Here is a 19,848-nt window from a genome sequence, read left to right as displayed (position 1 = left end):
CACAGAGCAGCTGCCGCAGTGACCCCAGAGTAGAACTGATGTCCTGACGTCCCACCCCAGCCTGCCGAGAAAACTGAGCTGAAGTGACAGGCCTGGACCAGGGGCTGCTCCCTGGGGCGGGGCGGAACAAGGGCCCCAGGACTGGAGCAGCCCAGCGGAGGAGGGAGATCCCTTCGCTGCCACGAACACTGGCTGCAGGTGCGCGAGGGGCTGCTGGTGTGTGGGGCTTGTGGGGCGCTGGAGCTCTGGGCTTTGCAGCAGCTGCATGTTTCTTAGAGGTGACTGGGCGGGGCCAGGCAACTCCTTGCGCTTTTATTTGGGGGTTTTCAAGCTCTTCTCCAAAGACGCATGCTGGGACTTCCCTGGTCCTTTTGGCTCTGTCATGGCTCCTTCCCCACTCTGGCATGATGAATGCAGAAGTGGGGGCCAGCAAGTGTACCCCAAAGCCCTATCTACCAGGCTTTGGTATAAAAATTCCCCCAAAATCTTAAAAACTAGATCTTGGGAATAAAACTTCCGCTGCCACCACCCAAATGTTGATAAAGAAATCAGGGAAAAGATCATTTGGGAAATCTCACCCCTAAAATAAAAATCAAGGCACACAATTAACCACTGCCAGGTTAATAAAAGAAAAGAAAGAACTTTTATTATTACAACAATATTCCTGTTGCAAACATAATGACTAGGTAGGGAGGTAACAAAATATACTCATGGAGAAACTCCATGGGCCTAGAACTTAGTTACAAAGAAAAGCCAAAACATCTTTTAAGCAATGCCAGATCTCAGATCCCATACCCAACCCTTAAAACAATAAAACCTAACGAAACTACCTAAACTTTACCCTACTTACAGAAAATGAAGAATGGTGTCTTGGAGAGAGAGAGAGAGACATGCTTGTCCCTCTCTGTAGCTGCAGAGAACTCTCTCCCAGAGACAAAAGGGAGAAAAGAGAGAAACCCAAATTCCTTTGTCCCAGTTTGAAAAATCCCACCTACATTCCTATTGGTCACTCCACCTGGCTAGGTGTAGTTAACCCCTTAATCCCCAGGCTGCTGGCTAACCCTCATAATCATGACAGGCTCCTTTTCTCTCCCCCCACCAAACAGAGACCCCCACGTTCCATGTTCCCATAGGACCATGTTCCCTGGCTGCCCAGGGCTGTGTCTGTCCCTTGGTTCCCCAGAGATTTCATTAGCTCTGGCCTGGCTCTAGTCTCTGTTTGCCAGAAGCTGGGAATGAGCGATAGGCGGTGGATGACTTGGTGGTTTCCTGTTCTGTTCACTCTCTCTGGGGCACCTGCATTGGCCACTGTGGGCCGACAGGACACAGTGTTCTAAGGTCCTGCCCCGGCTTAGGCTGGGGGTCACTGGGTCTGTGTTGTGGATGCTACAGCCCGGCTCAGAGTCAGACCCCCGGAGCAGCTTCTGCTTTAGCTGTGGGGATGGCTGGCTCAGGCCCCAGGGGGTGGGCTGCAGTGGGATCATCACACTTGCAGGTGGGAAAAACCTCCTGCAAGGCTCAGACCGGAACCGTTGGTTTTATTTTCGCATTTCCCAGAGCCAACCGTTGGAGCACAGCTCTGCGCGGAGGTTCAATGGGCTCCTAATACATTGACCCTGCTCTTCTTGCTCCCACAGGCTGTCCTGGAGTGCGGGGGCATCCCCGGGCCCTGCGCCCCCCATCCGCAGTCACATGTGCCTCTCAGTCAGCAAGTAGAACAGGTTTATTGGTTCACAGGGACACCGCGTAACTTAGACTTCTTGTTACGGGAACCAGGAGCATTCAGTACAGCCCATCTTGGGGAAAAGGGGGGCCTCAGCTCTGGGACCCTGCCCCAGCCCCCCAGGCCAGCTAGGCTCCCTTCTCCTCCCGCCAGCCAAACTAACTCACAGCCCCTGCTCACAGCCCCCTAGGCCTCCGGCTTTGTCCTGCTTTCAGGCCCAAGGGGTTACTTGCTGTCACCAGGCCCTCAGGATGGGAGAGACTGAAGATACTTCCACAGTGAGTCATGCCCACCCTCCCGCTTCTCATCCAGATAGTTCTGCAGTGCCCGGGGAAACTGAGGCGCACATGTGCACGCGCGCGCACACACACATACACACACACAGAGGCTATGTCTACACTGGCATGATTTTCCGGAAATGCTTTTAATGGAAAAGTTTTCCGTTAAAAGTATTTTCGAAAAAAGTGCGTCTAGATTGGCAGGATGCTTTTCCAGAAAAGCACTTTTTGTGGAAAAGTGTCCATGCCAATCTAGACGCGCTTTTCCACAAAAAAGCCCCGATCGTCATTTTCGCGATCGGGGCTGTTTTGCGGAAAAGAAATCTCTGCTGTCTACACTGGCCCTTTTCTGGAACAGTTTTCCGGAAAAAGACTCTTGCCCGAACGGGAGCAGCATAGTTTTTCCGGAAAAGCACTGATGATTTTACATGAGATTGTCAGTGCTTTTCCGGAAATTCAAGAGGCCAGTGTAGACAGCTGGCAAGTTTATCCAGAAAAGTGGCTGATTTTCCAGAATAACTTGCCAGTGTAGACACAGCCCCAGAGTGTGACTCCAGAACAGCACAGGGCAATAGGAATCACATAGAACACAACAAAGCAACCGGAACGAATACAAATCAGAGTGAATACTGTGACTAGAGGAGCCCACACAGCCCCTACTACGTCCCACAGGCACCTGGAGCACGGGGCTTTGTGGTGGCCTAGGAGATGGTGGAGTCTTGGAGGCCAGAGGCTGAGGGGACCGAGGTGGTTCTGCTGGAGTGAGAGGAGCATCTCCGTAGGCTGCAGTGATGCAGAGGCCAGAGACGAGGGAGAAGCAGCTGATGGCCCCCAGTGGGACATTCCCCCAGTGTCTCAGGGACACAGTCTGAGCTGGGAGCCTTTTCCCCAGAGCCAGAGCCAGGGACGGATTCTCTCGCCCTCGAAAGAGGCTGGCGGGAAAGTGAAGATCGGGGCCTCGTTCGCAGCATCAAAAAACGCCACATTCCCCCCTGCGCAGTCCAGAGAAACCCGGATCCGCTCAGGGACCCACGTCAGGGGCAGGGGGGTGAGAGGGGAGGTGAGAGCCTGGTACTGGCCCCCATCACACTCCACAGCCCATATCCCTTCCCCGGGGAAATGCCGGATCCAGTCCTTCCGCTGCACAGACTCCCTGGCCACCCCCACGGCCCAGCGCTCCCCACCCCCCACCTCCACCTCCCAGTAATGCCGCCCCGAGGAGAACCCCTCGCAGCCCAGCACACAGGCCCGGGACTCAAATCTCTCCGGACTGACGGGCAGATCTCGCCAGGTGTGTCCCCGTCTCACACGTTTCCCATCCTCGGACAGGACGAGCTGGGGATGCACCGTGTCTGGGTCCAGAGTCACCGTCACTGCAGGGAGGAGAGAGAATCCGAGTGCTGGAGGCAGGGGGCCAGCCCTCGGGGGGAACGGGCGGGCGGGGGTCTGGGATTATGTCTCACACTCCCTGGCAGCCCAGATCTGGCTGGGATACGCCCCCATTTCCTACCTGTGTTCTGGGCCCCTGGATGCTGTAGCTGAGCCGGGATTTCCCTGCTGGGATTTCACTCCCCAGGGGTGTTTCTGGGGCTGTCTGGGTGGCTGCAGAGGCTGCCTCGCTGGCTGTGGCTGAGCCGCTGTCCAGAGCCGGTCTTTGGGGCGGGCAAGCTGGCCACTTTCCACCCTCCCCACTGATTACTCCCTGCCCCCCCCCCTTTTTTTTGGCTTGACAAAAAATGGCGACCCCCGGACGCAGGAGACAACCCGGGGCCACCAATTGGTTAGGACCGGCCCTGCTGCTGTCAGACCCCCGGGGCTGGCCTGTCCCCGCTGGCTGAGGCTGCTTCATTGCAGTGCAGACGTCCCGGCTTGGTCTGGAGCCGGAGCTCTGGGACTGCCTGCGTCCTCCCATCCCCCGGCTGCGAGAGACATGAGGAGAGGGCCCTGCTGGCCCCCGCCCCTGCAAACGCCAGAGGGGGCACAGCCTAGGCTGCGTCATGCCCATAGGGGGCCACTGGTGGCCAGGCTTCCGTCCGAGTGCCCGGGGCCCCATGCAGGGAAGCACTGAACGGGCTCCGCGCTTGGGGCTGCAGGGTTGGTCCCAGGGGAAAGAGAGACGCGCCGTCCGCTGCCCAGCACTCGCCCTCGGGGCCGTGTCTCTCCCCAGCACAAATGGGTCCAATAAACCAGCGGTTTTCAACAGAGGGGTCACGCCCAGGACTGGGGCGCAGCACGTCGGGGCCTGGGTCTCGTTGCTGCAGGGGAAGCGACGGGGGGGCTAAGGCGGCTCCCTGCCTGTCCTGGAGACTGCGCAGACTGCGCTGTGCCCCAGAAGCGGCCGGCAGCAGGCCCGGCTCCTAGGTGGAGGGATGGGGAAGAGCGCACAGGGCTCCGCGCACGGCTTCTGCCCCCAGTGCTAACTCTGTGCTCCCACTGGCTGGGAACCTGCTGCTGGCTGCTTTTGGGGCGCAGCCTGGTCTGCGGTGCCTGGAGAGGCAGGGAGATGCCTTAGCCTCCCCACCTCCCACTGCACCGCTGACCGGGAGCCGCTCAAGGTAAGCCCCCTCCTGCTCCGGCCCTGAGCCCCCTCCCAGACCCCAAAGCCCTCCTCTTCCACCCCACCCCAGAGCCTGCACTCTAGTCGAATTATGCTGGGGCGCAGGCCGCAATAATTTTCTTCATTTGGAGGCAGGAGGAAAAAAGTTTGAAAACCAGCTGCTACGCAAGCGACGTGCCCTCCCCCGCCGTGGCCCAGCGGGCTCTCTGCTCACACGGGTGCAGCCGGGAGGGGCCACAGGGCCCAGGGAGTGAGAACAGCACCACTGAAGACAGGAGGCGGAACACACCTCACCATCAGTGCAGGTCTGTCCGGCTGCCCCGACGTCCGTCAGTGTCACTGGGCAGGGCCAGTCAGTCTGTGTGTGTTGCAAAGGCTCCCTGGGCAGTGGGTTGGTCTGCTCCCTGAAGGGATTTTGGGGCCCAGTTTTCTCCTATGTTGAGGCTAGCCCCGTGAAAACTCACCCTTCTTGTGTGTCCTCTTCACGCTCTCTGCCAGAGAGGCCCCCCGTTCTTTCTCCAGCTCAGACGGCAGCCACACTAGAGCGAGGAGAGGGGGAGAGAGCGAGATGTCAGCCTGTGGCGGTTATGCTAGTCAGAAACGGTCACACTGAGGGACAAACAGGGGAACGGGCAGAGATACCGAGTCGAGTAGAGACAGGGAAGGGGGGGAAAAAAAAACAAGAAAGAATTTCTAGCAAGGGCAAAGTGTCCTTAAACATTCTCCACAATCTTCCTTGCACACCTCATATGACGCTAAGGCTGAACCTTACCTGCTTTGCTGGCCCTGTCTCTGGGAGGGTCTAGAGGGGCTTGCGCCCCTGTAGGGCCACTTTCAGGTGCGACTACGCTGCACCGTTATTTTGGAATAATGGCCGTTATGCCGAAATAACAACACGAGCGTCTACACAACAATTCCGTCATTTCAAAATAAATTTGAAATAGCGGGCAGCTTATTCCGGCTTGTATAAACCTCATTCCACGAGGAAGAAAGCCTCTTCCGAAATAGCTATTTGGAAATAGCTCCGCCCCAGGGCCATTCAAACTAATTACACCCCAGTGCCTCCTGGGGCTCTACATCGAGGTAGCGCGTCCACATTAGGGGAGCCTGCCTCGGACTCATTTTGAGGCGTCCCTTCTATTTCAAAATAAGCTATTTCGGAGCATTTCTTCTGCAACAGCTTAGTTTGAAATACGCGTGCCGTGGAGACGTACCCTTTTCACTGCCGGAACGGTAAAGGCGTTACGCAGACACTTTCCTCCTGGGTTTCAGATGATTTTTCTGAGCACCCGCGGCTCTAACTGAAGCCAGCAGGACTGGTCGGTGTCCAGAACCTCTGAAAATCTAGGGCAAGTTCCATCCGGGACCTGGCAGCATTTAACACACTCAGAGGCCCAGGCAGCCCGTACATCGGGGATACTCACATACAAGTGTCAGAAGCTCCCTAAAAGGCGTGGGGGGGGGGGCGTCAATACCTAGACCACGCCCCCTGCCAACAAGGCCCCGCCCCCAGCCATCCTCTTCCCCTGAGTCCCTGCCCTCATGCTGGCTGTTACTGTCCCCTACCAAGGCTCCACTGCCCCACTGTTCACTCCCTGTCTCCCAAGGCCCCTCTACCTGCCCTCACGCCTTTCCTATTCTCCCCCAAGACAGCACTCCCGTCACCCAGTGCTTGCGCCTCTCCACCCCTTTCCCACAGCTGTGGGGGGGCCACGGGGCGATGTTTTCCTGACTTTTTTCTGCCTTAAGTGAGTGGGGGTGAGGCGAAGGCCTTGCAGGAAGAGGCAGAGTGGGGCGGGGCAGAGGCTGAGCAGGGCACTGGGTTAAGAGATAGAGCCGAGCAGGACAGGACACAGGCAGTCCCCTCCCCCCCGCAGCATCAGTCCCACCACTCGAAAGATGCCTCTGGATCCTAGTCACATCCCAGCATTTCCCCGCTCTTGGACAGCCTTTCTGGCTCCCTGGCCCCTCATCCATGCTGAGCTCCATTCACACTCTAGACAGGAGCAGTATCTAGGGCCCCTTCTGAAAGGACCAAGGGACAGGGAGTGTGTTGCACTGCTTAGGGGTGTGGCCAAAACACAGGCCTCGCTGTGAGCAGGATTCGAACCTACGCAGGGGAACCGTATTGGATTTCAAGTCCAACACCTTAACCACTCTGCCATCACAGCACTGTTAAGCGATTTAGTAAATAATCCTAGTACCCAGGTCTGACATCACCTGACAGAATTCAAACAGCAAACCTGGCTCCCACAGCCCAGAGGGGCTCATTGCTGGGCCGTGGGGTGAAGCATCAAACCAGCTCCCACCTGTGGGGCCTGTAAGCGTTGTCATCCCCACTGTACAGACAGCGACATGGAGCCGGTACCTGACCCGGCCAAGGTAAAGCCGTGACTTAGGGTACATCTACACTACAGCGCTAATTCGAACTAACTTAGTTTGAATTAGTTAATTCGAACTAAGCTAATTCGAACTAACGCGTCTAGAACTAAAAACTAGCTCGAATTACCGTTTTGCTAATTCGAACTAGCATGTCCACATTAAGTGGACCCTGAACCGGAGTTAAGGATGGCCGGAAGCAGTGCCGGCAGGGCATCAGATGAGGACTTAGAGCGTGGAGATGCTGTCTCAGGCTAGCCGAGGGCTGTGCTTAAAGGGACCCGACCCCCACCCCGGACAGACAGTTCTCAGGGGTGCCCCGCTTGCAAAGCAGTTCTGGCTTGGAGTGCCCTGAGTGCCCACACTGGGCACATCACAGCACTCGGCCATCAGACCAGCTGCACTTGCCGCAGGCTGCCATCTGAGGAGAGGGGGCAATTGGGGGGCTGCAGGAGAGCTTCCACCCCCAGAAACCCGCAGAGCCAGCCCAGTCCTGCCCATCGGGAGCTCGTACCCCATTCATCCCTCACCTCCTTCCACTTACCCTTCTCTAGCCCCCCTTCCTGATGTACAAAATAAGGAAAACGTGTGGTCAAAAAAGAATCTCTCTTTATTGAACAAAACTCGGGGAGACTGGGAAAAGGAGGTGGGAGAGGGGAAGGGAGAGGGTGGGAGAGGGGAGGGCAACTAAAATGATCAGAGGTTTGGAAGAGGTCCCATATGAAGAGAGGCTAAAGAGACTGGGACTTTTCAGTTTAGAAAAGAGGAGACTGAGGGGGGATAGGATAGAGGTCTATAAAAGCAAGAGTGGGGTGGAGAGGGTGCATCAAGAAAAGTTCTCCATTAGTTCCCATAATAGAAGGACTAGAGGACACCAAAGGAAAGGAATGGGTAGCAGGCTTCAAACTACTAACAGAAAGTTGTTCTTCACAAAGCAGAGTCAACCTGTGGAACTCCTTGCTGCAGGAGGCTGTGAAGGCTAGAACTAGAACAGAGTTTAAAGAGAAGTGAGATAAAGTCATGGAGGTTGGGTCCATGGAGTGCTATTAGCCAGGGGGTAGGAGTGGTGTCCCTGCCCAAAGTTTGTGGAAGGCTGGAGAGGGATGGCACGAGACAAATGGCTTGGTTACTGTCTTCGGTCTATCCCCTCTAGTGTCCCTAGGGTTGGCCGCTGTCGGCAGACAGACTACTGGGCTAGATGGACCTTTGGTCTGACCCAGTACGGCCATTCTAAGCTCAGGGCTCAGGGTCGGGGGTCTCAGTGGACCACCTTTATTTTCATGCACACCTGCTCCTGGGGGGTCAGGCTGGCAGCTCTCCTGCCCAAGCCGGCCACTTTCCTGTGCCTAGTGCGGAGATCGTGGACGAGGTCCACGATGTCCGCACTAGACCAGGCGGGTGCCCGCTTCTTGCGTTCCCGGGCAAGCTCCCGGGATCCGCCAGCCTGGTCCCGGGAAGAGGGCGTGGGCTGGGGGGCATCGGGTGGGTGGCTCGATCCGTGCTAGGTGCAGGGTCTGCTGGCTGGGTCCTGGCAGGCTTGTACCTGGCAGGGGCATCGTAGCCAGCCCGTGCCCCTTTAAGGGCTCCGGGGCCGGGAGGGGGGCATACGAGTTTCCCTGGTGTTGGCCAGAGTGGCCACCAGGGAAAGCTGGGGAGGGCTAGCCTCCCACTAGTTCGAATTAAGGGGCTACACACCCCTTAATTCGAACTAGTAAGTTCGAACTAGGCTTAATCCTCGTAGAATGAGGTTTACCTAGTTCAAACTAAGCGCTCCGCTAGTTCGAATTAAGTTCGAACTAGCGGAGCGCTAGTGTAGCGCCTATCAAAGTTAATTCGAACTAACGTCCGTTAGTTCGAATTAACTTTGTAGTGCAGACATACCCTTAGAGCCCAGCTCTTACTAAACTGCTTTGAATGGACTCTTGTCTCCATTTACAAACAGGTGTGAGACTGTCAGACGGGGCAATGGGACCCGGCTCCCTTTGCCTGGACCCTGCCTTTCTCCTCCCTTCAGAGACACTTGTTTAAGGGAAAGTGAATCTCATTCAAATGACTATAGTTTAGGAGCCTTTTATTGTTGCTGTTGCCTTGGAAACGCCCTCACCCATTTCCCCTGAGTCAGGAATGATCATTTATTGGTTCCCTCTGATTGGTTTTAGTTTTATGTTAGCACTAGAAGCCTTACCCAGCCTTCCCAGGGTCCATCCCGCGGTGGGAGGTGGCCGCATATCCTGGATGTTGGCTTCATCCCTGGACCAGCCCAAGACCATGGGGGCGGCGGGTACTGTCTATTGGCACTCCCTGGGCTGGCCCAGAAGCAGCGGGGGCTGTGCAGCAGCTGGCAGCTGCCCCCTGGGGCAGGGTGGGGTGTCAGTTGCTGCAGGCCAGTGGTATCCTGCTGGGGCACTTACTGCCCGCCTGTGGTCATTCTTCATATAATATCCTTCTACCAGACCCCTCCCTTTCCTTTTGATGAGAAACATTGATGGCAGACCGCAGTGCTCTGGCACAACCAAACCCCAACCTTGCTTTAAGGTAGGATAAGAGGACCCTGAATACCAAATTTGGTGGTCTTTGGTCTTATCGTTTATGAGGAGTTCTCAAACAAATGGACTCGCAGACAGACAGGCAGACAGACAGAAGCACATTTCTAAGCTATATAGTCCGATCTATTGCAACATGTTGCTCAGAGCCCGTCACTCCCGAAAAGCCCAGACTCGTGCCTCAGTTTCCCCACCCAGCTCCCGTCTTGGTACCTTTGATTTTCCTCATAGTCTCCTTCAGCGCATGGGTTTGCTGGCCCCAGTAACCGAGTCTGATTTCCAGTTCAGGGGAGGCGTCCTCTGGCTGTGGCCACGCCCCCTTTTCACATCTAGAAACAGTTTTTCCACGTCAATCATTGTTGATTTGACTGGCGCGTTGTTCTCTCCGTTTCTCGCCAGTGACAGTGCCGAAGGCAGGGGCCTGGGGAAGGAATCTCTGTGCCCAGCCGCAGAATAGCTCCGGCCCCAGCAATGGCTGGGCAAGCTCCCCCGAGGCGTCCCACCCATGTGCTTCCACCCGGAGGCCCCGAGACCAGCACTGGGGAGAGGAAGGGAGCCCAGCAGGCCCCAGGCACAATTCACTCCTTGGACTCCATGTTCCAGTGTCCGATAGAATCCAAGGTCCCTGCTGCTCCTTGGGCATCTGCCCCCCTGCAACTGGGAACGAGATCAGCTCCCCCCCCCCCCGAGCAGCCTGTTGCCCCCCAGCCTCCGAATGGGCCTCGTGTAGGTCAGACAGGCTTTGCTTGCTCCGGCCCTGGGCAGCAGAGAGCCCCCATGCCCTGGGGGTGACGGGTCCGGACTGTATGCCTGGAGCTCAGGGCATCGTCTCTGCCCTCAGGCTGTGGCTGCTTTGCAGAGCTCACAGTGGCAGGGCTGCACAGATGCAACTGCCCCCCTCCCTCCTCCGCACCATGGGCTCTTCAGTGTAGCTGCTGGAAGCCGACAGGAAGGAGCTCCCTGCCCCCAGTGAGCAGCTGGAGCTGTGCTGGCTGGAGAAGCGTTCCCCCCAACATAGCACTGTCCACACTGGTGCTTAGGTCAGTGTCGCTTATGCCTCTCAGAGGGGTGGCTCCTTCACTCCCCTGAGCGAGGTAAGTGTCACCGAGGGACAGGGCAGCGCAGGGACGGCCTCAGAGGATAAGTGATTTAGAAACCAACTTTACAGTCTAGGAACAGCAGGAGCCCCAGGTTTATGATAATCCCACGGAGATTCCGTCCCCGTGATAATCCCACGGAGATTCCGTCCCCGTGATAATCCCACAGAGATTCCATCCCCGTGATAATCCCACGGAGATTCCGTCCCCGTGATAATCCCACAGAGATTCCATCCCTGTGATAATCCCACGGAGATTCCATCCCCGTGACAATCCCACAGAGATTCCATCCCCGTGATAATCCCACGGAGATTCCATCCCCGTGATAATCCCACAGAGATTCCATCCCCGTGATAATCCCACGGAGATTCTGTCCCTGTGATAATCCCACAGAGATTCTGTCCCCGTGACAATCCCACAGAGATTCTATCCCTGTGATAATCCCACGGAGATTCCGTCCCCGTGATAATCCCACAGAGATTCCATCCCCGTGATAATCCCACAGAGATTCCATCCCTGTGATAATCCCACGGAGATTCCGTCCCCGTGATAATCCCACAGAGGTTCCATCCCCGTGTGTCACCTTCACCACAGAGCAGCGGTGTCCTGGGATACTTGTTTTCTCAGCCTGGGGCCAGAACAATGACACGGGAAGAAGCCACTTACCTATCTGTGGTGGTTCTGCCATCCTAGAGGGGAGATAGGAAAAAAGACGCTCAGTCCTGCACGCCACTACCCCCGGGGAGGGGGGTCAGTTGTGTTAACTTCAGTAGAATCAAGGGGCTCCAAAGGAGACAAAGGTGCGAATTGGACCCTGTCACAGTCCAACATGAAGCGAGTTAAACAAGGTTTAAACAAGGTTCGCAGGTTGGGATATAAACATTTCAGCCTGCTGAGTCCCATGGCAAACACACCTTTAAATCCTTGCTCGTGTTTTATTAAAATACTGAGGAAAAGAACCGGAGAGAGCTAGAATAGAAATGCAAAGCGTTCCTTGTGCCTTTTCCCAATAGCTAGAGAGGTTTTAGATGGAAATTTCCTTGTGCGACAGGCTCTTAGGTTATATCTACACTGCACGCTTATTTTGAAATAAGCTCTTCCAGAATAGTTATTCTGAAATAACTTATTTCAAAATAGCACATCTACGCTGCAGGGAAGCCTCAGGATTAGTCCGAGGCAGCAGAGGCGGATATAGGGCAGGGCGAATGGGGCGGCCGCTCCGGGCCCCGCGCTTCAGAAAGCCCCGCGCATGCGCAGTGGCAAAGCGGGGGCTCCGCGGAATTATGCTGCCCGGGGCCCCGCAAAACGGTCATCTGCCCCTGCGAGGCAGGCTTCCCTAATGTAGACCCACTATCTTGATTTAGGGTGTGTCTAGACTACATGGCTCCATCGACGGAGCCATATAGATGAGTTTACTAGACATAGGAAAATGGAGTGGTGATTTAAATAATCGCCGCTTCATTTACATCAAAATGGCCGCTGTGCTATGCCGATCAGCTCTTAGGTGGCACAGCGGGGCAGTCTGGACGCTCCACGGTCAACAATGGAAGCCTTTCTCGACCACTCTGTTATGCCTTGTGGAATGAGGTTTACTGGAGCGGTCGACAAAGGCTTCCAGACCTGGCAAACTTGTACCGGCATCTGGCTGCTCAAGCCATGGCACTTAAGTGTTTGTCTGGCCACAGGTTTGCAGCAGTGTCTTGGACAGCTAAGGGTATGTCTAGACTGCGTTGCTATTGCGGGATACCGGAAGTCTGCCGAAATAGCAACGCTGCACCTTTAAAAGCACCCGTTACTTCCCGAGATAGCAGGCACGCTATTCCGGTGTCCCTGTAAGCCTCGTTCCACAAGGGTTAAGGGATTTGTTGGAATAGTGCCTTAGTTTGAAATTTGGCACTGTCTACACAGCGCCAAATTTCAAAATAAGCTCTTTCGATTTAGACATAGCACCAATTGCCTAGCTTATTCCAACAGAAGGGTGCTGTCTAGGCGCACCCTAAGTCAGATTTTGACTGAACGGCAGCAGAAGTGTGGGAGTGGGGAGGGGAAAGAGAAAACCAGGGAAGGAAGGTAAAAAGATGCCCTGGGAGTGGAGGTGTGTTACTTAGGCCTGGTTGCCCTCAAATATTAGGTTGTTATAGCTACATCGCACAAGGGGGAGAATCATACTCCTGAGCTGCCTAGTTGAGCCAAACTAAGTCCCCCCCTGCGGTAGGTAGTGCTAGGCCAAAATAAGAACTCTTCCATCCACCTGCCTATTGCTGCTGGGAAAGGCCATCAACTGTTCCTCTAGGTGGCCCTCCCTGCGCCCCCTCCCTCCACAGGCACCAGTCACCTATATCCTCCCTGTCCCTCAGACCCTTTTGCTGGTCACCGGACCTTTTTCTACATCCTGGCACACCAGCTCTAGCAAAATCTGGCTGTTCTTTTCTGTATTATATCACTAAGGTTTGTTCTCTCCTGTTACAACCCCCGGCTAACCTCCCCAAGGTTCTTCTCACCTCACTCCAGTTTCGCCACCTTGAGAAAAGGGACCTTGTCTTGACACAAACACGAATTTCTCTCTTTCCTGAGCTACCAGGGGTAATCCAGCTAGCTCAGTTGGTTGAACACAAGCTTCTTAGTTTTAGGGTTGTGGGTTCAAGCCCTGTGTTGGGTGAGATGCTTTTGCCAGAGGATATTGTGAAGACACGGACTTTCGGGGCTACACGGCAGGGCTAAACTGGAAATAATTTATTTTTGAAATAGCTTGTTTGGCTTTTGGCTGTGTCTACACAGCAGTTATTCCACGTTAGAGCCCTCTTCCCCCGACTTCCCTTACAACGAGGATTACAGAAGTTGGAGCGAGCAGTCCTCCAGTGTGACCGTATATTGACATTACGTCACAATCACTGCTTGTGTGTAGACGCAGACTTTGTCATTTCAGAATAACGTCCGTTATTTTGAAATAATGCTGCTGTGTAGACATAGCCTGACCGGGTTCAAAGAACTAGATACATTCCTGGAGGATAGGTTCATCAATACTTATTAGCCAGGATAGGCCGGGAGGGTGTCCCTGAGTCTCTGTTTGGCAGAAGCTGTGAATGGGCGACAGGGGGGAATCACTTGGTGATTCCTTGTTGTGTCCACTCCCTCTGGGGCATCTGGCATTGGCCACTGTGGGCAGACAGGACACTGGGCTAGATGGACCTTTGGTCTGACCCAGCCTGGCCGTTCTTGTGATTCAGGTGCTAGTCAGCAATTCTGGAGACTTGGGTTCACTTCTTAATCTCCTCAGCCACCCACAGAGTCATTGTGTCCCTCAGCTCCTCTGTTGGGCTTGTCCGTGCGTTGCCAGCTTTCCAGAGCAGGGATGTGTCACCCGCCTTGCTTGTGTTCAAAGGCAGTTTAACTCTCAGCACCCCACCTTTACACATGCATTCATTCCATCAGCGCAACCTCGGGGACCGGCTCTCTCCCTTCCAGTTAAACTAGGTAGATACTGACTCAGTTTCAGCCGATCTCCTACCCAATTAAATTAAACTTGCAACAGTCTGTGGAAAAAGGAAGCCAAAGGGTTTTCTCTTGTGCAGGTCAAACCGAATCAGCGCAGATGGAACAAAAGCCAAACAATGCGTCAAGGTACAGCTCCTAGCACGAGTGCTCCCAAGTCAGCTGTGTCCTCTAGATCAGGGTTTCTCAACCATTTGGTGCGAGTGCCCTTAGGGGTACTTGAGAGAAGTCTAGTAATAGAGATGCAGCCGTGTTAGTCTGGTCTTGCTGAAACAAGACAGGACTATGCAGCATTTTAAAGACTAACAAGATGGTTTATTAGGTGATGAGCTTTCGTGGGCCAGACCCACTTCCTCAGATCAAATTGTGGAAGAAAATTGGCACGACCATATATACCAAAGGATACAATCAAAAAAGTGAACCCCAATATCATTATCTCATAGATACTAACCTCCCCCCTCACCCTCCCTCTGCTCTAAAATCTGATTTGTCAGTTTTATATGTGTTCACTTTTTTTGATTGTATCCCTTCGGTATATATGGTTGTGCCAATTTTCTTCCACAATTTGATCTGAGGAAGTGGGTCTGGCCCACGAAAGCTCAACACCTAATAAACCATCTTGTTAGTCTTTAAAGTGCTTCATAGTCCTGTCTTTTGTTTCAGAGAAGCCTGGGAGGGTACGTCAACACAACTGAAATTGGGAGAAAACTGAAGTTTTGTTTGACGTTTTACAGCATTTTATTATTTTGTACTTTTTACGCCCAAAAATTTCATCGCCTGCCCAGCTACAATGAAGTTATTTAAACAAATGTGTTGCCATGGTAGAAGAAAAATGTTGTGTGTCTGAAAACTGGGGATATGTATAATTTTTTTAAAAAGGGGTACTTTGTAAAAAAAATGTTGAGAAACACTGCTCTAGATGCTATGATGGTAATAAATAGGATTAATTATTAATTATTATTAACAGATCTTGGGACTAATTGTGTCACTGCTGTTCTGTTCAGTAGCAGCTCAGCTGGTCTGTGAGGAATTTCTGCCTGTACAGATGCCTTGGAGAGCTGTGGAGAAGGGCGTGAGACCTGGCCACACCCCAATGTCTCCTTAGGGCAAGGAATGGGTCTCCCTGGGGCCCCATGCAGGGAGTGTCAGGAGCCCTTCCTTTCCCTGGGCTGGGAGCTGGGATGTCTCCGGCTCAGTCTCACCTGCAGGAATTCACTGGCTGGCTGCTGGCACTTCCCCTCCAGCTCCCCGATCTGCTCGCTGAGCTGGAAAATCTTCACGGAGAGTTTCCTGACAGCATCAGTCTGGAGCCCCACGATCTCCTCGTTCAGCTTCTCCAACTGAGCCAGCAGGAGTCGCTCTTGTTCCTCCAGGAATCCGCGCAGCTGCTCAAATTCAGACACAATCTTCCGCCTCTCCCGTTCTGTCCTTTCCTGCGGTGCACAGACACGGAGAGGGGAGGGGAGGGGAAGGGAAGGGCAGGGACCGGGAGTGAGAAACAGCTCCCAGAGAGTGACACTGTGTGCGCAGTAAATAAACACACACAGAGACATTCACCAGGGGTGAGCATAGAGGAGCAGGAATGCAGAGAGAGGAGAAGAGGGCGCAGGAGAAGGGGGAGAAGGAAAGGAAGGATACCCTCGGCCCCAACCCTGCAGTGACACACACAGAAAATAAAGACTCCTCCCAAATAACTTCTGGTTAATGACAATAGGCCCTACCAGGTACTCCTGGATTTTCCTCTCTTCGGTCACTTTAAATCCCAGCAGCTTTTCTCTCTCCCTCTCCAGAGTCTTCAGCTGGGCGAGGATTTGTTCCTGAATGAAGAAAGCCAAGGTCAGTCCCTACCGTGAGGGTGAATGCGATCCGTGGATGGGAACACGGGGATTGCACGTAGGGACAGGGAATTTATTTCATCTTGGCCTTGCTGCTACTGCTGGTGCTGCACTATGTCTAAATCCAGTGTCCACCTTTCAAGAAGGGAGCTAATAAATTGGAGGGTTCAGAGAAGAACCAGGAGACTGGTTGAAAACCTGCCGAATAGGGACAGACCGAAAGATCTCAGGCTCTTCCTCCAACCACAGAGAGAGTTAAGGGCGGATGTGGTCTACTTCGGAGTTAGACAGCACTCCGTAAGTGCGGGTAGTGAACCCCAGGCACAACGTACCAGGAGTGAGGGTGCATTCTGCCTCACCGACCATTTTACCATCAGGATTTGATTTTTTTTCCCCCTCCAGAAAGACCTGCTGTGGTTAACACAGGAATTCATTCAGGGCATTGGAATCCATGACCGTGAACCCTCCGCCCTCTCTTCCCCCCCGCACGGAGCTCTCTGCTGGGTGTTAACACCACATTTCAGTGTGTGAGGCAGCTGTCCCCTCCCAGCGTGAGCTCTTGTCCCAGGCTCTCTGCAGACTCAGGCAGAGGCTGTGCTCATTCTGCCGGAGTCATGATTTCAGGGTTTTCTTCTGTCTTGCATCTTGTTGCTAAGGAAAACTCAGGCTCTGATGGAATCAGAGGCTGGGACCTAGGCAGGGTCCAAACTGCCTGAGCCTTAATCTAGCCCTGTAAACACTCTCCGACTTAAGGCCTCCAGGGCCCCCTAGGACTGTGGGTGCCCTGCTGGCCGTGCCTGAACATAAGAACATAAGAACGGCCATAGAGGGTCAGACCAACGGTCCATCCAGCCCAGTGCCCTGTCTGCCAACAGTGGCCAATACCAGATGCCCCAGCCTTCAGCACATCCTCTGGCAAGGAGTTCCACAGGTTGACTGTGCACTGAGTGAAGAAAACCTTCCTTTTGTTTCTTTTAAACCTGCTGCCTATTCATTTCATTTGGTGACCCCTAGTTCTTATATTGTGGGTATAAGTAAATAACTTTTCCTTATTCACTTTTTCCACACCACTCATGATTTTATAGACCTCGATCCTATCCTCCCTTAGTCTCCTCTTTTCTAAGGTGAAAAGTCCCAGTCTTTTTAATCCCTCTTCATATTGGACCCATTCCAAACCCCTGCTCATTTTTGTTGCCCTTCTCTGAACCTATTCCAATGCCAGTATATCTTTTTTGAGGCAACCACATCTGTATGCAGTATTCAAGATATGGGCATCCCATGGATTTATATAAAGGCAATAAGATATTCTCTGTTTTATTCTGTATCCCTTTTTTGCAACTGATCCTTCCATCCCTGGCCTGGCAGTAGCATGGACACATCTTGTTTCAAGCCTGGCACTCGGCTCTAGAGACCTCATCTCCCTAAGTAACTGTGCAGGGCTACTTGGCGGGGGCACCAGGGGCCTGGCGTTCTTGTCCCTGCCATGTGGAGAAATTGGAGAAGGTCCAAAGAAGAGCAACAAGAATGATTAAAGGTCTAGAGAACATGACCTATGAGGGAAGACTGAAAGAACTGGGTTTGTTTAGTTTGGAAAAAAGAAGACTGAGGGGGGACGTGATAGCTGTTTTTAAGTATCTAAGGGTATGTCTACACTACCCTCCTAGTTCGAACTAGGAGGGTAATGTAGGCATACCGCACTTGCAAATGAAGCCCGGGATTTGAATTTCCCGGGCTTCATTTGCATAAACTGGGCGCCGCCATTTTTAAATCCCTGCTCGTTCGAACCCTGTGCCGCGCGGCTACACACGGCATGAACTAGGTAGTTCGGACTAGGCTTCCTAGTTCGAACTACCGTTACTCCTCGTGGAGTAACTAGCGGGGTAGTGTAGACATACCCTGAAAGGGTGCCATAAGGAGGAGGGAGAAAACTTGTTCATCTTGGCCTCTGAGGATAGAACAAGAAGCAATGGGCTTAAACTGCAGCAAGGGAGGTTTAGGTTGGACATTAGGAGAAAGTTCCTAACAGTCGGGGTGGTTAAACACTGGAATAAATTGCCCAGGGAGGTTGTGGAATCTCCGTCTCTGGAGATATTTAAGAGCAGGTTAGATAAATGTCTATCAGGGATGGTCTAGACAGTATTGGGTCCTGCCATGGGGGCAGGGGACTGGACTTGACCTCTCGAGGTCCCTTCCAGTCCTAGTATTCTATGATTCTATGATTGTATGGGAGTGGGGGAGAGGGGGCTTTGATGGAGCTGCAGATCCAGAAATAGCAGGAAATTGGGGGGGAAGGGGGCTCTGTGGGTGGGAGAGGCTAAAACCCAACCAACCACCCAATAGACCCTCCTGCTCGCTCCCCACCGGGGAGATTGGCCGTCAGGCTGCAAAGGAAAGAGGGGAATTAAGTCTGGAGCGTTTCCTACCTTGTGTTTCTTGGCAGCCTCCTCTGTGAGCAGCATCATGTGAGATTTGTGCTCGGTGCCGGGGAGAGGGGGGTCTCCATCAAACCCCGCCCAGGGCTCCCTCCTCACAGAGCCAGTCCCCAGGTGTCTCCAGTCTCACCCACGCATCCCCTCCCCCCACTTTTGCACTCAGGGGTTTGCTTTTCCCTGCCAGGTCCCAGCAGAGTGCGTGTGTGGGGGGGGTCCCTTCCTGGATCTGGCCCTGGCCTATGGGGCAGCCCACAGGGCAGAGCTCCCCACCCCAGACCAGTTCTCACGGTGCTGAGGGAGCAGCCTGCACAGAATGTGGGCCGGCCTCCTACACTCACCGGCTCGGCCGAAGGGTCCTGGCAGGCGGGGCGTGTGGGCTGCGCTTGGGGGGCCCGTTCAGGAGGAAGGGAAGCCATGGCCGTGTGCCTCCAGCGCCGGCTCTCCCTGCCTGCTGCTCTGCCGCTGGTTTTATTGCCAGCTCCCACCCTCCTGTCCGGAGGACAAAGGAGGGGCTAAGAGGAGGAGGAGTCAAGGGGTGTCTCTGTGTCCAGACATGAATGGCTTGGCTTGGCCCCACCCTCTGCCTTGCCCATGTGGAGACGAAGGGGACGTCTACACTACAGGGCAAAGTCCGACTAAGACACACAACTTCAGCTGCGTTGATTGCGTTGCTGAAGCCAAAGGGAGAACACTCTCCCCTCGACTTCCCTGACTCCTCGTGGAAGCAGGGGGACCGGCATTGACCGGCGCGCCCGTCTCGCTCCGCATTAGCGTGTCTTCGCTAGACTCGAAGGCGAGGCCTAGGCGACAGTCTTTTATCGGAAAAAGCTACGCAACTTCCTTCTGCATTCAGTGGAGAGCCCCAGTGCCGCACGTCCCTGCCCCCCCATTCCAGGGGACATTGGGGACACACTCCTGCCCCACACTCCACACCGGGAGCAATGAGCTTGGCATACACTGGCCAGGGAGTAGGGCACCCTGGGGTGCTGCTCCGGTAAAAGCTGGCTGGGATGCTCCCAGCTGGGGTCCCCGGGGCTCTCCCACAGGCTGCCACGCTAAGCAGCAGGCAGGAAAAAGGGGCTGGTTGGGGCTCTCCACACTGGCCAGAACTGCCCCATCCCTGACCCCGCCTTGGGGGCCTTAGGGGAGGGAGGGGGCTGAATCGCCCCCCTCCTGATTAATACCAACGCGGCTGGTTGCTTGCGGTTCCCCTCCCGTCACTATCCGGGAACAAACAGCCACCCTGCCCTGTGGTGCGGGAAGGGGGCAGAGCCGTGGGCTTCCCGCGGCTCCCTGGTAGTGACAGGAGGGGACCAACAAGCAGCAAGCTATGTCGGCAGGAATTGGGGGAGGGGGCTACAGCCTCCCCCGGCCTCCCTAAAGGAACCTCTTGTGCCCCCTGCATTTCCACCACACCCCAACCCTCTGCCCCTCACCCCTGACCCCCCAGCCCTGACTCCTGCACCCCTCAACCCTCTGCCCCTCACCCCCCACCCCTGACTCCTGCACCCC

At 54.4% G+C, this 19,848-nt stretch overlaps 1 protein-coding gene and 1 non-coding gene across 2 annotated transcripts; both read right to left on the bottom strand.

Moving 5' to 3' along the window:
• Positions 1 to 624: 624 nt before the first annotated feature.
• LOC102457120 (E3 ubiquitin-protein ligase TRIM7-like) lies at positions 625 to 18,366 on the bottom strand. The gene is made up of 7 exons (XM_089771482.1): positions 18,328 to 18,366; positions 15,791 to 15,886; positions 15,272 to 15,502; positions 11,244 to 11,266; positions 9,694 to 9,809; positions 5,023 to 5,097; positions 625 to 3,374 (listed from the first exon to the last, which is right to left on the bottom strand). The coding sequence occupies exons 1-7, from the start codon at positions 18,364 to 18,366 to the stop codon at positions 2,857 to 2,859; spliced, it is 1,098 nt and encodes a 365-aa protein (XP_089627608.1). The 3' UTR covers positions 625 to 2,856.
• TRNAS-UGA (transfer RNA serine (anticodon UGA)) lies at positions 6,648 to 6,729 on the bottom strand. Its single transcript has one exon. It is a non-coding gene; the product is annotated as a tRNA-Ser (tRNA).
• Positions 18,367 to 19,848: the final 1,482 nt, after the last annotated feature.

Source organism: Pelodiscus sinensis, chromosome 19, assembly GCF_052426305.1.
Source record: "Pelodiscus sinensis isolate ZL-2025 chromosome 19, ASM5242630v1, whole genome shotgun sequence".
In the NCBI taxonomy this organism is placed as follows: domain Eukaryota; kingdom Metazoa; phylum Chordata; order Testudines; family Trionychidae; genus Pelodiscus; species Pelodiscus sinensis.
The sequence above is the reverse complement of the archived record's forward strand: the minus strand, read 5'-3'. Positions and strand labels throughout refer to the sequence as shown.

What these genes read in the sequence shown, in the direction of transcription:
- LOC102457120 (XM_089771482.1), bottom strand. Translation starts at nt 18,366, where the DNA reads ATGATGCTGCTCACAGAGGAGGCTGCCAAGAAACACAAG. An exon ending in GACTATGAGGAAAATCAAAG is followed by an intron (nt 5,098 to 9,693) that starts GTACCAAGACGG and finishes TCCTCGCTCTAG; the next exon opens with TGTGGCTGCCGTCTGAGCTG. An exon ending in GAAGAGGACACACAAGAAGG is followed by an intron (nt 3,375 to 5,022) that starts GTGAGTTTTCAC and finishes TCCTCCCTGCAG; the next exon opens with TGACGGTGACTCTGGACCCA.